Below are 16,162 nucleotides of genomic sequence, written 5' to 3'. Positions count from 1 at the left end.
ATCCACTCTTTTCATAACTGTTGCAGGAAACTACTAAAAGACTTACATAAATCAGCATTGTATACTTCGCCAGCACACATCAGTTGTACTAAATTAACTATATGAGGTCATAAGTCATTAGGTCAGGGATATTTCAAGAACATTAATGCACACAAGTGACTTTTCAAAACTTGTAAAATATTTTTTGACAACTGGTTGTGTAGATTAGTTTTATAAATTGAACTAGAGGAAGAACCAATCAGGAAGGATTGTGAAAGTTTGACTGTTCCACGAGAAATTTACATTATTCTGCTATAAAGCAGCATGAGAACAGATCTGTGACATCGTTCAGAAATTTTGGAAAGCAAACCTAATGACTGATGTGGAAATTTATTGCACAAAGTTGCAGAATTCATTCATAGTGGCTTACCCCAAGGCAGTTGAACAATATAATCTGGGTTCATAGAAGTGCAGATCCTGTTGATTCAGTAGTAGCCTATTACAGGATCTGGATACATTTAAAAAAGTTGTACCATGGAATATTTTTTCATGTAGTTGATCTGATTACTGAATGCTTTGTTTTTTGAAAGAGGAGAAGCACTCTCAAGTAGAATGCATCACAAAGCACCTTCACCTTAACAGAGTTCCAGAAGGCCACATGTAGAGACAGAGGCTTGCTGTTCTCAGGGAAAAGTGAGGCAAGAAATCAAGGAAGTGCTAGAAGTAGTTCTATTTAGAGCTCCTATATTAAAAAGGGAAGAAAGGCCCAACTGCTGTACTCAATGAAAAAGACACGTATTCAAACATTTGCCTATTGTGTATATGTAAGGATGGAGCAAGGTTCCATCATGCTATCGGCTAGTCAGTTAAGTGTGTGAAATGCAAAGTGAATTTATATTTCACTGCAAGCGAGAATGATTTTTTTGATCATTGATGCCTCATATCATTGGATTTTTTTGCCATGTGGTAACAAACCTAAACTAATACTAAATAAATCAAAATTTCAAAGTTTAAAGTGTTATAATTTATGTAGCAGTTCCTACTTGTAAATTTCTTACAGGGGTTAAAGCCGAGACACAATCACAAGAATAACAGAATAGGCTTCCAAGTGGTTTAAAATAAACTTAGCACTTAATCTTACAGAGTCATTGTGCAGTTCCCCACAAACACAGGTAGCAGAGCTCTAGGGCAACACTAGTATGAGGCTCACTCTGTGGTATTCTTACAATCAGAAGAGTAATTCCTCCACACTGATAAGGTAGCTAAAAAGTCCAGTTCATCTTTTTTTTTCATTTTATAATTGAGTGGGCACACGATTTTCATAACAAGAGCACTCTGTACACACAAAAAATAGTTGTCTTATGCTACCACAGTACAGTAAAACAAGCAGACTATACGAGATAAAGCATGGTTTAAATAAACAACAATAATAAAGTAAACTCATATCATTCTCTCTGCATAACCCAATAGCATTAAACTGTGTACTCACATCATGTGCACACGCCCCCCTCCCCTCCCCCTTGCAGAGCCACCCACACTGCCCCAACCAGTCAGCCCACACACTATTTGTTCATTTCTTTCATCAGGTGACTTAACTGAATTGAGTTTTTGTACTTTCCTAAGTAGCTCACACATCTGCATCATGGTACTGTGTGTCAGGCACATAGCTAACATACACCCACAAGAAGAGTCATGGCCATTCTAGTGATTTTGGTAAGTTACTCCGTCTGACATTTATTTGATAAAAGTCGCGAATATTACACTTTTTGTACAGAGAACATTCTACGTCAGTTTAAATAGAACTTTCTTAAACTCTGCATGCGACTTATTTTTAATTACGGTTAGGGTAATGGTAGCTCGAGATATCTTTAGCACCCCTCCCTTAAGGTTTTACTGTATCCATCAATGCTGATGAGAGAGATACCCCTCCTTGACCGATTTAGGTATTGTACGAATGTGAATGTCAGCACTCACAAATAATGAAAATTGCCACAAGTTGCAACGAATAAACAATTTCACCATCAGTTTATCAGTGCTCTCAAATTGTTTATGTTTAACATTTTTGAAGTTGCATTCCATTTCAGACAATTTGACTATTCCTTTGTTGTAATATAGTTCACATCCATTTATTTGTAGCTGACATCCATTTATCTGTTTACAATTCTATGATACTTCTATGTGGTATCTTACCTGCTCTCACTATTCATCACATTTACTTGCAACAGTAATGTGTTCTTACATGACATTCTATAACCAATGTATAGTATGAACTGCCAAGACCACAGAAAGAACACACATTTCAGTGACTAGACAGTACATAAAGCTGTGAAGAAAAACAGAAAAAAAGGCACAGAAAAGGTGTTCCGAACCCAGCTTGCCTGCTTTGCAGTCCACAACTGTGACCACTTAATCACAATGCTATGGTTCTTACATTTAACTGAATGTTGCACTTTAGCTTGGACCATTCATCGTTTCTATTTAGCTTTTTTCATGGTTCAGTACACCTGCTTGTCTTCGTGCATTGTGTGTTTATGGGCTATACACTGGCCCACCTTACCATTAAATCAGAGGCTGCAATGGGGAGGTTTCCTTGTCAGCACACAATATCCGTAGCATTGAAACTTCTCAATACCGCAAGAGTTATGTTACTGCAATGACTGCAAACAAGTTGTCACTGTTCTTACTATTGCACATATTTGTGGCATTATTGCATTTGTGTACTGTTTTGAATAAGGACTAAGACCTGAATCTTTAGAGCACATTCAGGTTTTTGGGTGCATGTTAAGTTTTACTCAGCTGATGTGTGTTCATTATCTACACCATTCTGTATACTTTTGTGCCTGAATAGTAGCTTATTGTTTACTTATTGATTCACTAAAAGGAAATACATTTGTAATGGAATTTGGCAAGCCTCAAAGGAAAACTACATTCATGCCTTTGGGCAAATATTTAATTTACTGGACTGTCATGCATCTGACAATTTTTCAAAAATCAATACCTTATTTGTCAACATGAATGAAAATTTAAATCACAAGAAAAAATCTTGTGAAACAAAAACTAGCTGATCTTCACTGAAAATTTGGACTCCACATTTAGTGACAGGGTTTAAAAAACAAATACTGCTGTGTGATGCATGTTATATAATTGAAAAGCAATTGCTACAAAAGTTATACATTAAAACTAATACCTCTGCTTTAATGTACAGGAGTTTGGTGACAATCTCAGTAACAAGCTTTCAGAATACGCATTCAACTTTAAGGTCTCTGTATATTTCTGATAAACACTAAAGGCAGCAGAAACTTAAAGCTTTATATTTATAAATAATATGAAAATTAACATTAAATAAAAAATTTCCTTAGTACATATGTACATATTGCTTTTATTTAACAGTTTTTACAATGAGATCTGAAGAAAAAACCATTTCCTGGCGTTTACAGTACACAGTGAGTACTTCATTTAAATCAGTGAATCAATGAACGGTCTAGCAGAACTGTAGCAAACTTAATTCATCTGTATTTGAGATTGAAAATAAAATATAAATGATGAATCTTACTTCTCATTCCACCAAGATCAAAGCAAATTATTCTTCTGACAAATTAATGTTCTCTTAACTAAATACTTTAATAGAGACCTAACAATTTAACTGATTAAGGCAACACTGGCATAAATGATGCATTTCTGGTAAACAAAACATCTCTGGAAAGTAAGGCACTCATTAGATGTCTCATTACTACTATTAGTTTGATTCCGGAGTAGCTGGAGAGGATGCACCAGTATTAACACTTTTCTGAGGTGAGGTGTCATTGCTCTGAGACGAGGCAGTAGCAGAAGTATTATTAGCACCAGTGCTCGGCTCCTTCACTGGAGAGTTATTTGTATCAGGTGTACTTGATGCACTTGCACCTTCAGAGACTGATTTTTCAGGGGCAACTTTCTGGGGTGTTTCATCAGATTTCTTCTTAGATTCAGGATTAAAATGTCCATTCACAATTTTCTTCAATTCTTCCAGTTCATTGGGCTTCATATTAGTTACTTTTGATGTTATCAATTCATTTATACCATTACTTCCATCTTTGGAATGTGCGGCTGAAAGATCTTCGTAGTTTACACCAGCCTGTGCCAGAGCCCTACGAAGTGCAGATGCCTTCGCCGACTCCTTTCTGTCAATACGCATCATAGGCCTGAATATTGGCCTCAAAGAGTTCTGTCGCTCAATAAACTTTTTTAACAAGGCAATGTGTTCCTCCTCTTTATCCAGTGTCCAAATGAATTCTTTTAAGCTCTCCACTACAGCAACAGATGCATCTCCACTACCTTTATTTTCCTGTCGCTCATCAAGTAAGTGGTGCACAATCTGTAACAAACAATATGTTTGTATGTTCAGCAGATTCTGAAAACAGTTAAGTTAAAAAAAAAACCAACAAGATTACTGTGACATATTCAAGTCTAGCTCCTGTATATGGCAAGCTGCTGATTTTGTCCTTAAGAGACAACATTAACTGTCCACACTGTGTGTCTGGCACAAAGATGTCAGCAACACTGTCACGGTAAATTATGTTTGGGGACAATCTTAGCTATTTCTAGGCAAGGCAGGGCAATTGTTAGACAGGTAAAACAAACTGCTGACTATGATTAAGTTTTGACAGTATACAGCTCTAAATATCTCTGTACAATACACTTGCCATGTAAACTTACTGCAGTGATATGATTGGAACAAATGATTTGCAGGACCAGATGTATGGACCTAACTATTGAGGTGTCTCATGAAGCAAAAAAGTTGCTACCACTTAGTTATAGGTAATGTGGACAAGTGCAAAATAAGGTAATATTAACATTAGAGACTGAAGATTTCTTTCCACCACTTCCCACACTTCAAGTTGAAGTTATTTTTACAGTAACAATGTGTATTGAGAAAAAGTTTCAGTATTATTACTTTGTGTATCCCTGCCCTTTTATCAAAAAAAGGTTTGTGAAGCAGGATAAGAAAATTTAAGTTCTAGTTACAGCACCCAATCTATTTTCCATTTACACTACACAACCAAGCCTCAATCTCAACAACAGAACATTTCACAACACTGCTCTTGTGAGGTGTGCTCTATCTGGCCAAGTTATATGTGAACAGTTATTTACATGTAAGCTGTTTTGATCAGAAACACACAAAACTTAACAAGCAACCCTTTGTGCAGCTCAAATATCTCCTTCCATTTGCACCCATTTTTAAAATCATATTCAAAGTTTGGAACATGTAAAATTTATTTCCCACAGGAAGAGCTTTGCTAATCTTATTCCAACTCATCTTTTGCCCTCAATCACTTCTGCCAAGCAGTTTTAAAACCATGTGCACACTTTTGTACAGTTAAAGGAATCATTATGAGAAACAGATTTGCACTATGATAATGGAAAGCTCAAGATGTAAATTGTCAATGTCTTGATCAAAGAAAATTCCATTTATACTATCAAACCTATTTAAAAAACATGGAAAAATATACTTGACCTGAATGGAAGCGATCAATAACAGGCAATACTTGTTTCAAGGCACTTAACATCTGTTAAGTCTACCACCACTCTCACCCCCACCCCCCTCCAAACTGACAAATTTCAGGGAGCAGAGGTTGTGGTGGGTTGCCAATATGCAACCAGCAAAGTTTGGTAAGGCACTGCATGCACCTACAAAACAGCCAACACAGCAGGCCATGTGCCAAACGAGAATTAAATACATTAGGCTGGTCACCAGCACCTCTACTTCCCGAAACACCAAAATTTTTATCTCCGTATGCTTGTCACTCCTGACTTTTGGAACGTACCCATCCTGGCGCCCAAGCAGCAGTAACAAGAAAATATTTTAGTAGGCAGCAACACACAATTACTGATCTATTACTGGGAATGTCACAAGGATGAGATTTAATTTTCTATGCTTTTGATAAATACATCTAAGAAATTTTATCAAAACTATGCAGTAAATGATTTGTTTGAAATTAATGATTAAATATGTGAAAAGACAACACTACCACTTCTCACATTAAAGAGCAGTTGAGTAACTGAAGCATGTATCTGAACTCTTCTGTTAAGTTCTCAATTACACTAGCATCCCTTAAAGCAGTCATGGGCAATCTTTGGTGACCCACAGCCTTTACTCAAATACTTAAGCTGTCAGGTAAACTTATCACTTTAAGCAACAATAGCACTCACTCATAGCAGTTAAGTACAGCCTCAGCAACAGCTTATGAGGTACCTCTTCCCAATAAGCCACATGAACAAATTCTTCTGCCAAATGTGCTTTTGAAAATACATCCATGTTTCCTGAGGTACGACAGCTTGTCATACTTTATAGACATCTATATGCTCTTGTCTTTGTCTTAACACTTGCCCGTGAGAGCAACTCCCTCTGGTGTGGCCTGGAGGGCCTGCTTGCTGTGCCCACAAGAGTAGTCTAATTCTCATAGTATCAGTTAATGTTCAATATTATCAGAGATTGTCTATTCCTGGTGTGAAAGTGGACTCTGGTATTGTGCAAATGTTATCAGGGTCCTGAACTTTGTGACTTCTGTTTGATTTAACCACCCTGGATAAATGCTGTGCTCAAATTGTGGTTTTCATTTGGCAAAATATTGATCATCTTCCTAGACTGCGAAATTATGTCATTTGTTGAGGATAATGTACTGTTTATTCCACTTCAGATCATGTATATCTTGTTTTAAGTGGTTTATATGAAAATTTAAGTTTTAGTTGTGGTGTCAAATTTGTTGCCAACTTCTTAGAAGTCAAATGTTTAAGTATCACTCCGTGAGAAATTGCATGAACTATTGGGAGATTAATAACTTAATTATAATCTTCGCTGTGACCTGAGCTTGTACTTACTGGAATGTTGCTACAGGGAATTTGTTAAGACTGCTTGCATTCTGACACCAGTGCTGTTTACCGATCCTTGTTAGACCTACTCATTCTGGCCCCAGATAGCTTTCAAAGCAACCTATTTATGCGATTCTGGGTGCACAAGCCATGGGCAGCGAAAGCTCTCCCTGTCCTATGCAATGGTACTTCTTCCAAGCACAGCCATGGCTTCTAATGCTGCAATTTAAATTTTTAGTTGAAATTTTAGAGTAACACTGTCATTCTATTTGTTAATTAGAAGAGGCTTCCTTTTTATAACCTTTTTGCTTTTTCAGGTTATTTAAACATTTTACCAGTGGTTGAGATCTCAATGGTCATTCTTATTTAATGTAAATTTCAGTAATTTGAATATTATCGTGGAACCCTGTAAACCTTACTACATGTCTGTTTTATGCGGTTTTAAATCTTATCTCCCTTGGTTAGTTTTTATTTTAGAATAATTTTTGGCAGTGGCATATTATGTGGCCAGTAGAGTTTCATTTAATTTTTATTGGTGCCATCTGCTCATGAAGTTTGTCATTTACGGTTGTTCAAATGTGGCTTGAATTTGTATCAGTCTGGCAAACAGCAATTTTGTCCAAGTTATATACGACATGAAAATGAAATGAAACGATTGTATGGCATATAATCGACATTATCTGCCATAACTTACATTCGGTACTCAAATTGTTATTTAAATTCTCAATTGGATTAATGTTTGTTAGTCTGTCCAAAATTTGTTGCAACAGTGAGAAATTTGACAAATCCCTATTGGTCTAGCCCTTCCTCTTTCCTTTCTGGCTAAATTAAGAGTTCGTATATTCACTTTTCATTATGTTCACCCACCTCATGTTCACATTTATTTACACATCGTGAACATTGTTTATTTATCTTTGACATTTTACGATAGTGATCTGAACCCTCATTGCAAAACTCTACAACACTGTTAAAGACGTTTCACAAATGTAAACAAAAATGAACACCTGGACATGGGATGCTTCCACCTGCATCTCTTCAAGGTAGCAAGCTGTTCCCACACACTGTATACAAATCGGCACACTGGCTATTACTTCACCCTCAAACTGGAAACATGTCTATTGTTCAAATCCATCTGCTGCAAAATGTTATTACAACCTTCACTGGTCTGTGTTATGAGCTGCAAACCCACAGCAAGCTGAGCATCAGCAGACATCCGAGAAGTCATCCCGGGCAGATTACAACTGGGCACTTCAACACTCCCACAAACTACTACTACTACTACTACTACTACTACTACAGATAAGATTGAAACCAATAGCCAGATCAAGCCCACAGGCCACCACTTGCCGCCTGCAGACAGTGCAAAATTTTTAGATATGTATCCCATTATAAAATAGACAATTCTCACTGAAGTCTTCTATTTATTTTTAATAATGTTTGTATACACTTAAAATGCTAAAAATGTTACATGCATTACTTCAGATCAAAGTAACCCATGAGAGAAGAGTATGGATTGCAGTATTACGAATGTAAAATTACATTGTTTCTATTGGTAGCAAAAAACAAGTCAGTGTGGACCTCCGACAAGTAAGATACTTTCAAATTCTAACAAAATGTTATAGATTTAGATCACAAAACCAAGCCTTTGTTTTATGGTGAATCTTAAAACAAAATCTGAACTGTGTGTGGATCATGTCCAGAAGAGGATGGCTATCAGGTCCAGGAAGTTTCAACTGAGTTTGAAAAACTTATAATAAAATGTAAAGGGTAGCCTGACAGACAAAATTAGTGACTAATTGCAACAATACTATGGCATGATCAATAAGAATAACATCCAAGTGCTCAAAATGAGGCCCACAATGTGTCAACTTACAACAAACCAATACACAAATTGTGCCCTCCCAGACCATATTCATGTGTCTGAGCACTGCAAGTTACAATACTATAAAAAACTTTATACTCCCAGGAACAATCCAACCCAGCAGCTGTCATGGAATTCAAGCCCTTTACAGTGACCTGGTACATCCTGACTTGTTGGAAGTGCCTAAAGGGGCAGACCCAAAATCCAAACAAGTCAAATTTCATAGGGACTATAAAAAAGTCTTGGTTGGAAGACTAAACTTGGAGTCTGTCACACTGTATTGCTTTTAATAATGGCAACAGCAGCAGGGTGATAGTGATGCAGTGTATGGGCATTAATCCTGGAGTACAGTGCACCAGAGAACTGCCCTTTGACAAGGTTTGCACAGAAAGCACAGTATGCAGCAGATACAGCTACTATGGAGTCCTCAACTGAGGAAAAAAATCAGAAAATCTTCAAGAGGACAATACACAGTATGGTACAGGGTGCAAGTGAATAAAAATAATATGCACATTTTCAGGTACACAGATATTGTCACTAGCTATAAAATTAGTTTCAACCAATATTGTTAAAGTTACTTAGACATTAAGAAAATGGAACTTTTCTAAGCTACACACCCGTGCACCAAGTGTTTTCCAGAGCAGTCTGTCCCTTTTCCTTTTCTATGTTACTTTCTAACAAATGACGTAGCTGACATATGTACTTTGTTCCGATATTACACTGACAATCACAGCATCTATAAATATTTGTTTACCCTTATCCAGCATCATAGATTATAGTCAGCAACAGGATTAATGGCCTGTGTAGGAAAGCTGCTTTTGTCAAATCGGCACAAAGTGCGCAGAGAGTAACTATGTTACACTGATGCACCTTGGCAATGTCACAGACTGGCTTGCCCGAATTTACCTTTCATTTGAAGACAGTTCACTTTGAAAGTAACATCCCTTGCCTGTCCATGAAACACTTAGCACCTTTTAAGTGTTTCACCCATTATGAGAAAACTTGCAGAAAAGAAAGGATGCTACAAAAATCAGTCAATCTCAATTTCACACACACAAAACAGAATGCTCAAATATGCCTGAAGTTTTTACAGCACATTAGGCGGAAGCAAACTTAGCACTAATTGGCTAGCTGCAATGGTCTGTGCATCCCTGGTGCACAGGCTAACACTGTCGCAGATTAAAACACACTGCAAAATTTTCAGTCATGTTTACTGAAGATTGTAAAAACTTGAGGCCACAACACTCTGAACCTTAATCTAATAGCATCAGGCTTTGATTGCTCCAGTGCTACACTATTAAGACATCTGCTTCTATGAAGAGCCAGTTTGGGTCAATTACATGTGATGTGTGCTAAATTATCTAACAAGACAGTAGTGTCTACTACTGTACTAAAAAGGGATGATCACTGAATAACTCATCTAAAGCACATCATGTACAACAAGCATGTAATAGTAACAATACAGTCCAGGTAACAGTGTTTCAACATTGCAACAAGTGAATCTTTTTGAAGCACCGTATTCTACATTTTCAACAGTGAAAACGGGTCGACCGAAGCGTCCAATCCCACCCGTAGGCTTTGACCCGTGATGTAAGGCTGTTGTGGCGTGTTTGTAGGTATCTTTTTGATGTGATCGGTGGTGCTCTTTGGTGGTGTTAGGTGATTTTTTTTGGTTTAGTTTGCGTGTGTGGCATGTTTGTAGGTGGCATTGTTGCGGTCGGTGGTTCTCTCTGGTGCTGTGTTTATGGGTAGCGTGTTATGTGGTGTATGGGGTTCATTTGCGTGATAGCATTGCACGTGTGGTATCTGAACTTTGCTTTCAGCGGAATATTTTTCAGTGAGTAAACAATTTTAGTTTTGTTATTTCGACGTTACTGTAATTTTTTCTGTTCGTCGTGTGTAAATTTTGGTAAATTGCTTTTTTGTCTTTTGTAGGTATAGATATGACTGACAAGGTCAACAGTTTTCGGTTGTCTGCGATGACGGGAAACAGTGCGTTGTCTCTAATAAAATTTCTTCAATTATTCGGATTTTTTGATGAAGTCTTGAAATGCTCAGTATGTTGTGAAGAAATGAGGCTTACTAAAGTTCCGGTGTCTCAGACCAGGGACGGCTGTATATGGAGATGTCTGAAGGATAACAGGGCAAGAGAAGGGTTCGATTCCACTATGTGGTTGTGGCTGTGGGTATTCCAGTATCTGGAGTTGCTGTTGAGCTATATAGGTCAAGGGAAGTGTGATTCCAGAGCATATTGTGTTTAGTGGAATTTGGGGAGTTTTGTGTTGTCTGTTTGTGTGGTTGTGTGGTTTGGTATGGTGGTGTGTGTCTAAATTTGTTTATATTTACTTTTTCACCACCCAAAAAACCCCTATATCCCACACTTATCTTTTTAGTTTCATTAGATTTTTGTGGAATGCGTGTGTTGGTTTTTCCAACGTATTTTCGTGTTTTTGGTCATGTTCACGTAATGACGTCATAGGCACCATATAGGAGCTTAGTGTATGGTCGTTTCTGCCGTATTAGTGACGTTATGGGTCAAAGTAGATGGGTGGAATCTGACGCTTCTGTATTTCTGTGAAAACAAATTACTCAAACCCATAAAAACTTGTGAGCCTACATAATCAAGGGCAGATAATTCACAATGCTTTTTTATGGTCATGTGACAAATTCCCTAATCCCACTTTTAAAACAGTTTCTGCTTTGTCATTTTGTTACACAGTGACAAATGATAATAAGCCCCAATAACTTAATATGTTGTGTACACTTTGCATGATCCACACACATTCTAGTTCTGAATCTGCAGTCCATGGCAGTCTGAAGATTCCAGAGTCTTGTGTTTCCAGCTGAAGTGCACTTACAGTGTACCTGGCTCTTGTTGGGTGCTGCACATGATGAAGGGCAGGAAGTGAACGCAATTAGTCTTCATAGGTAGCCAATGAGAACCACTAAATGTAATTATATCTTTCAAATGAAGATTCAAACTGATCACTTTTGATTTCAATATGGAGAGCAGAAAGTAAGTGACATGTTGACTGACTGACATATAGCAAAGACCGAGGCCATGGTTATGTCTGAACGTAACAATTTCATTGAGTTGGTGAAGCCAATGACAATACAAAATTACGACTGCTTTAACGGACTGTGCAGCAACAATATATGTTCATATTACAATAACCTAATGCTATGCCTTATGTCTGGTTTTGCCAACAATGCTGATATGGTTAAATATCCCAAACTAATGGAATAAATTGTTACCCTTATTTAAGAAGCATACAAAATAACTAATGAGAACAGCTACTAACAACTGCCTAACAATGCACTTAAGGCAGAATAGTGCAGATTACAAGAATCATTGTTTTAACAATTTGAAATTATAAATGCACTAACAGAAGCAGGTTCTATGTTAATTATGCATAACATAGTAGCTATCTCCACAAAAGTATGTGGAAGCAGCAGTTTGAACAATTTCCTAGAAGATGAAACCAACTTCTTTTAAAAAAACCCACAAGAATGTTAATCACAAAACAGCTCTGGAGGAAGTACAAAAGTGTGTGTGATGGAAATTAAGCATCAGCCTAAGGATTTGAATCTGCTATGTTTTAACAAGTTACACCCTGACTGATTAAATACCAAAGAAATGATGCTATGCAATGATTCTTGTGAACACATGCTACCCAACATTCATTCCTCAACACACCTTAAACAACATTTAACCTCTCCAAAGAATTGCAGTTTGTCAAATTATACTATCGTTTAGACAATTTATAAAAGAGAATCTGGACAGTAAATCAATACCCATATAAAATTAACAATTGGAATTTTAGGAGTACAGATCATAATCACAATATTGAAGGAAAAGTAAACTTACATTAATTATCTAAGCACAAGAGAAAAATGGGGCCAGCTGTCTGTGTTCATGATCAGATGATTAATAAGAACTTTGCTTACTGCACATCTGCAAGTATATGGAAAACAAAGTTTCACCCTTTCTGTGCATGGAACGTACATTTTTCCAACTAGAAATAAAAATTGCTCATCACTGTATCATCAATGAAAACTCTCTTAAGACTATATTGCAAATCAATTTGTTATTACGACTGACATTCATCTTCCAACCTAACCTAGACCACAGGTCAAGAAACAGTTTCTCATAACCTATTTTTTGTGTAGGAAGGGGTTTGCACAACAGTATTTCTAAATCTGAAAACTATTCTCACAGCCTTAATTTCATCACCCCCTCTCTGCTGTTAACTCGAGCTTCCCCACAAACCCCTAAAATTATAATTTTTCCTATGTAACAGCAGATTTAATTATTGGTGCCCCATGCAGTCTAGTAACAGGCAAACCATCGTACACCAAGGTATATACATTCACTGTTGGCAACATTTCTCTTACTTCTGCCATAATTCTGACAATATGAACAATGCAAACATTTTCAGAATGATCCTACCAATCCTAACATTCCCTCAAACATTCTAAGTGAAACTGAAAGGTATTTTGTTACACAACAGAAAAACTTGAGTCTCATGGACATAACTTCAATTCCAGTGTAATCTACCATCCAGTGAAAAACTGAGGATTTCAGGGACTCTCAAACATTATCTACCTACATGGACTAATTTTTAATGCACCCATGAGTTTTAGAAGCCCGGCCTTGGAGGACTTACTGCATCAGCATACAGCCGTAACAGGAGAGAGTTTTTAGTGTAAGTTTACCAATACCAGTCTCCAATAATATCCTGGATCAAATTCCAAACCTTTATCAAGTGAGTGGAGGCAGGTAAATGATGACTCATCTGTTAGAAGCGATGTTAAACTTAACAGCCCCTTGGTGCAACATGAAACAAGTGTCTAGTAGCCAGCACTAGATTTCATCCAGTCCTCTTATTACACACAAAACCTTCAATATACCCACCTGAATCACCACTTGGAAAAAAGGAGCATTGTGCAGAAAAATTTTGTGATTAGGCATAAGAACAACCCATTATGGTGCCCATCCAACAAGGCTACATGGCCTTAACTTCATCATTGTTCGTTCAAAGTCTAAACAATAACCAATAAATGTTTAGCCATGTACCGTGATAAATTTGACATACCCCAACCTGCAGACTAGTTCCTAGTAATTCCTTATGCTGTAACAACCCTCTGATTACTCACATAGCACTATAACAATGGACTGCCACAATTTTTTTAATAAATGGAAAAATTTAAATATCCTACTGGAAACTGAAATGCTATAATCTTGAGTGCAACAATTCTTTTGTTATCCCTTGGCAGTACTGCAACATTAACTGATGTAACAATGAAGCTAGACAGCTAAAACCCAGATTCTGTTTAAATGAATAAACAAAAACTTTAATGTTTACCTGATAAGCAAGGCGTGCCCTATCAACAGCACTACTTAAGTCTTCTTCCTTGTCCAGAAGCACCCGAGATAATGTACGAAGAGTAAATGCCTTAACAGTTTTTGCACATTTCACTTCTGCAACAGAAAAACCATTGACGAATCCTTTCACTACTGCACAAAACCTATCCAGCAGGTTGTACTTTCTCAACGCCTCCAACAGCAACGATGACGCCAATTTTTGGTTTTCATGGCTAACCAGAATAAGACTCTGCTTTGTCTTTCCACTTATCTGCTCCAGCCAATGCACGAAATCAGTAAGGGCGGAAATTTCACTCTTCGTTTTTAAAACCTGAAAAACGAATTTGATTCAACATACTGATCAAGAACAAATATTTAATATAACAGGACATGAGGATTTATGTAACATTCAGAACATACAAGTAGCTGTATAAATTAATACTTCTCAGCATGACAATTCTTACCATGGTATTTATCTTTATACGGAAATATGCAGCCAATAGAATGACAGTCAAATTCACTAGACACGGAGGAAATTTGAAAATATCCAAGCGTTCTATACCAGGCATCGCCTCATATGTTCCGGAAATTATGAGGGAGGAAAAACGGGTAACACAAATTTACATAATCTTACCTTTCCAGCTTTAATATCCTTCAGCATTCTATATCGTCCAATTGTCACCACTGCCATATTATGCCTGCTCCGGGAAGCAGGATTCAAATCTCCAAAGGGCATAATGTACTGAGAGAACTTGTCAGTTGGTGTGTACGCAGCAACTTGACAAATTTCGTCAATTAGTGTACGTCCAGTTGCATCCACATCCCAACCGATCAACCTGTATTCACCTCCAGCAGAAAGATCCACAGTCTTTCCGCTCTCTGTGCCATTCTCTGTTACTGTTGTTGACACCATCACTCTCCTATAAGCGAAACATGAGAAATTTAAATCCACTAATACACCACTGAAAAACAATTGTCTAATAACTTGTATTCATACAACTCAGCAATAAAGGTTATCTGTTTAGAAATAAGATTTCTTCAGTTGAAATGTGAACTGATTACGTCTATTTTCCAACGCTAGTTAAAGTCTGGTCCGATGACAAACTTCAAACCTCAATTATTTTCAGGAATCTTGGCACCCACACACAGCAGACTCAGTATCACGTGTTCGTAATAACACTACTTCTCAATAAAAGATGAATAATGCAATATGGCTTGTGCACGAGTTCTACGACCGATTCGATCGACAAACGTTATTCCTTCACACTGAAATAATTATAAACAACGAAGTCCATGATACTGATTGTACGGCATGTACAACATCCCCATTAAACCACAATATCCTATCCCAGGTAACAATCACTATCTGCTTTCACGAACAGGAAAACCAGGAAAATTAACATGTTTTTCTCCGGCAACAATCTATTCTTAGAAAAATTAACAGCCCCGCCCCTTCATCATGCAAACAGCATAAATAATCATCGTTAACGGCAATGTCTCTCTTACCAGTGGGTGGTCAATGCCTAAACTATCAGACAGCGCGTCCAAAGTGTTACCAATTATTCTCACTACTGACAATCTTCACACATTCGACTCTCATACGTCACTATACGTTTCACTACACAATGCACGTGGAGGATAGAAATGGGTGCCTTCTGAAAGTTACGTATGCAATACGCAAATAGTGCGCGGCGAGATTCTTATTAGTATCGATAGAATCGCATCGATTTAAAACTTTATAACTGAAAAGAAATGCTAAATGTAGTCATTTAATGCGATCATGTTGCTTTTAAGAACTGCTAAAGAAATATATTAAATTCAGTGAAATAAGTTTTATTAAAAATCATTATACTCTTTGGACAGCAAACCTCAAAAACAAGAACGAACGTCAATAAACGGAAAATAGAGGGCGTTTATTGTTAAAAGTTATGATACAATATAAGAGATGGGGAAAGTGCTTCTTTTTACGGAATCATTCCTTTTGAGATAGCTCTTCTGACTGAACTCGTTCAGATGAACTATATAATTCATTTTATCTTTAAAGTACCAATAAAAAGAGGAGCACGTAGAAAAACTCTTACACCAATAAATCAGGACCAAAAGTTTAT

General features: G+C 37.1%; 1 protein-coding gene across 1 annotated transcript; it reads right to left on the bottom strand.

Annotated features, from left to right (window-relative positions):
• Nucleotides 1-3,104: 3,104 nt before the first annotated feature.
• LOC126187996 (maternal protein exuperantia) lies at nt 3,105-15,725 on the bottom strand. The gene is made up of 4 exons (XM_049929405.1): nt 15,561-15,725; nt 14,689-14,974; nt 14,056-14,385; nt 3,105-4,333 (listed from the first exon to the last, which is right to left on the bottom strand). The coding sequence occupies exons 2-4, from the start codon at nt 14,965-14,967 to the stop codon at nt 3,716-3,718; spliced, it is 1,227 nt and encodes a 408-aa protein (XP_049785362.1). The 5' UTR covers nt 14,968-14,974; nt 15,561-15,725; the 3' UTR covers nt 3,105-3,715.
• Nucleotides 15,726-16,162: the final 437 nt, after the last annotated feature.

Source organism: Schistocerca cancellata, chromosome 5 (assembly GCF_023864275.1).
Source record: "Schistocerca cancellata isolate TAMUIC-IGC-003103 chromosome 5, iqSchCanc2.1, whole genome shotgun sequence".
Lineage (NCBI taxonomy): Eukaryota > Metazoa > Arthropoda > Insecta > Orthoptera > Acrididae > Schistocerca > Schistocerca cancellata.
The sequence above is the reverse complement of the archived record's forward strand: the minus strand, read 5'-3'. Positions and strand labels throughout refer to the sequence as shown.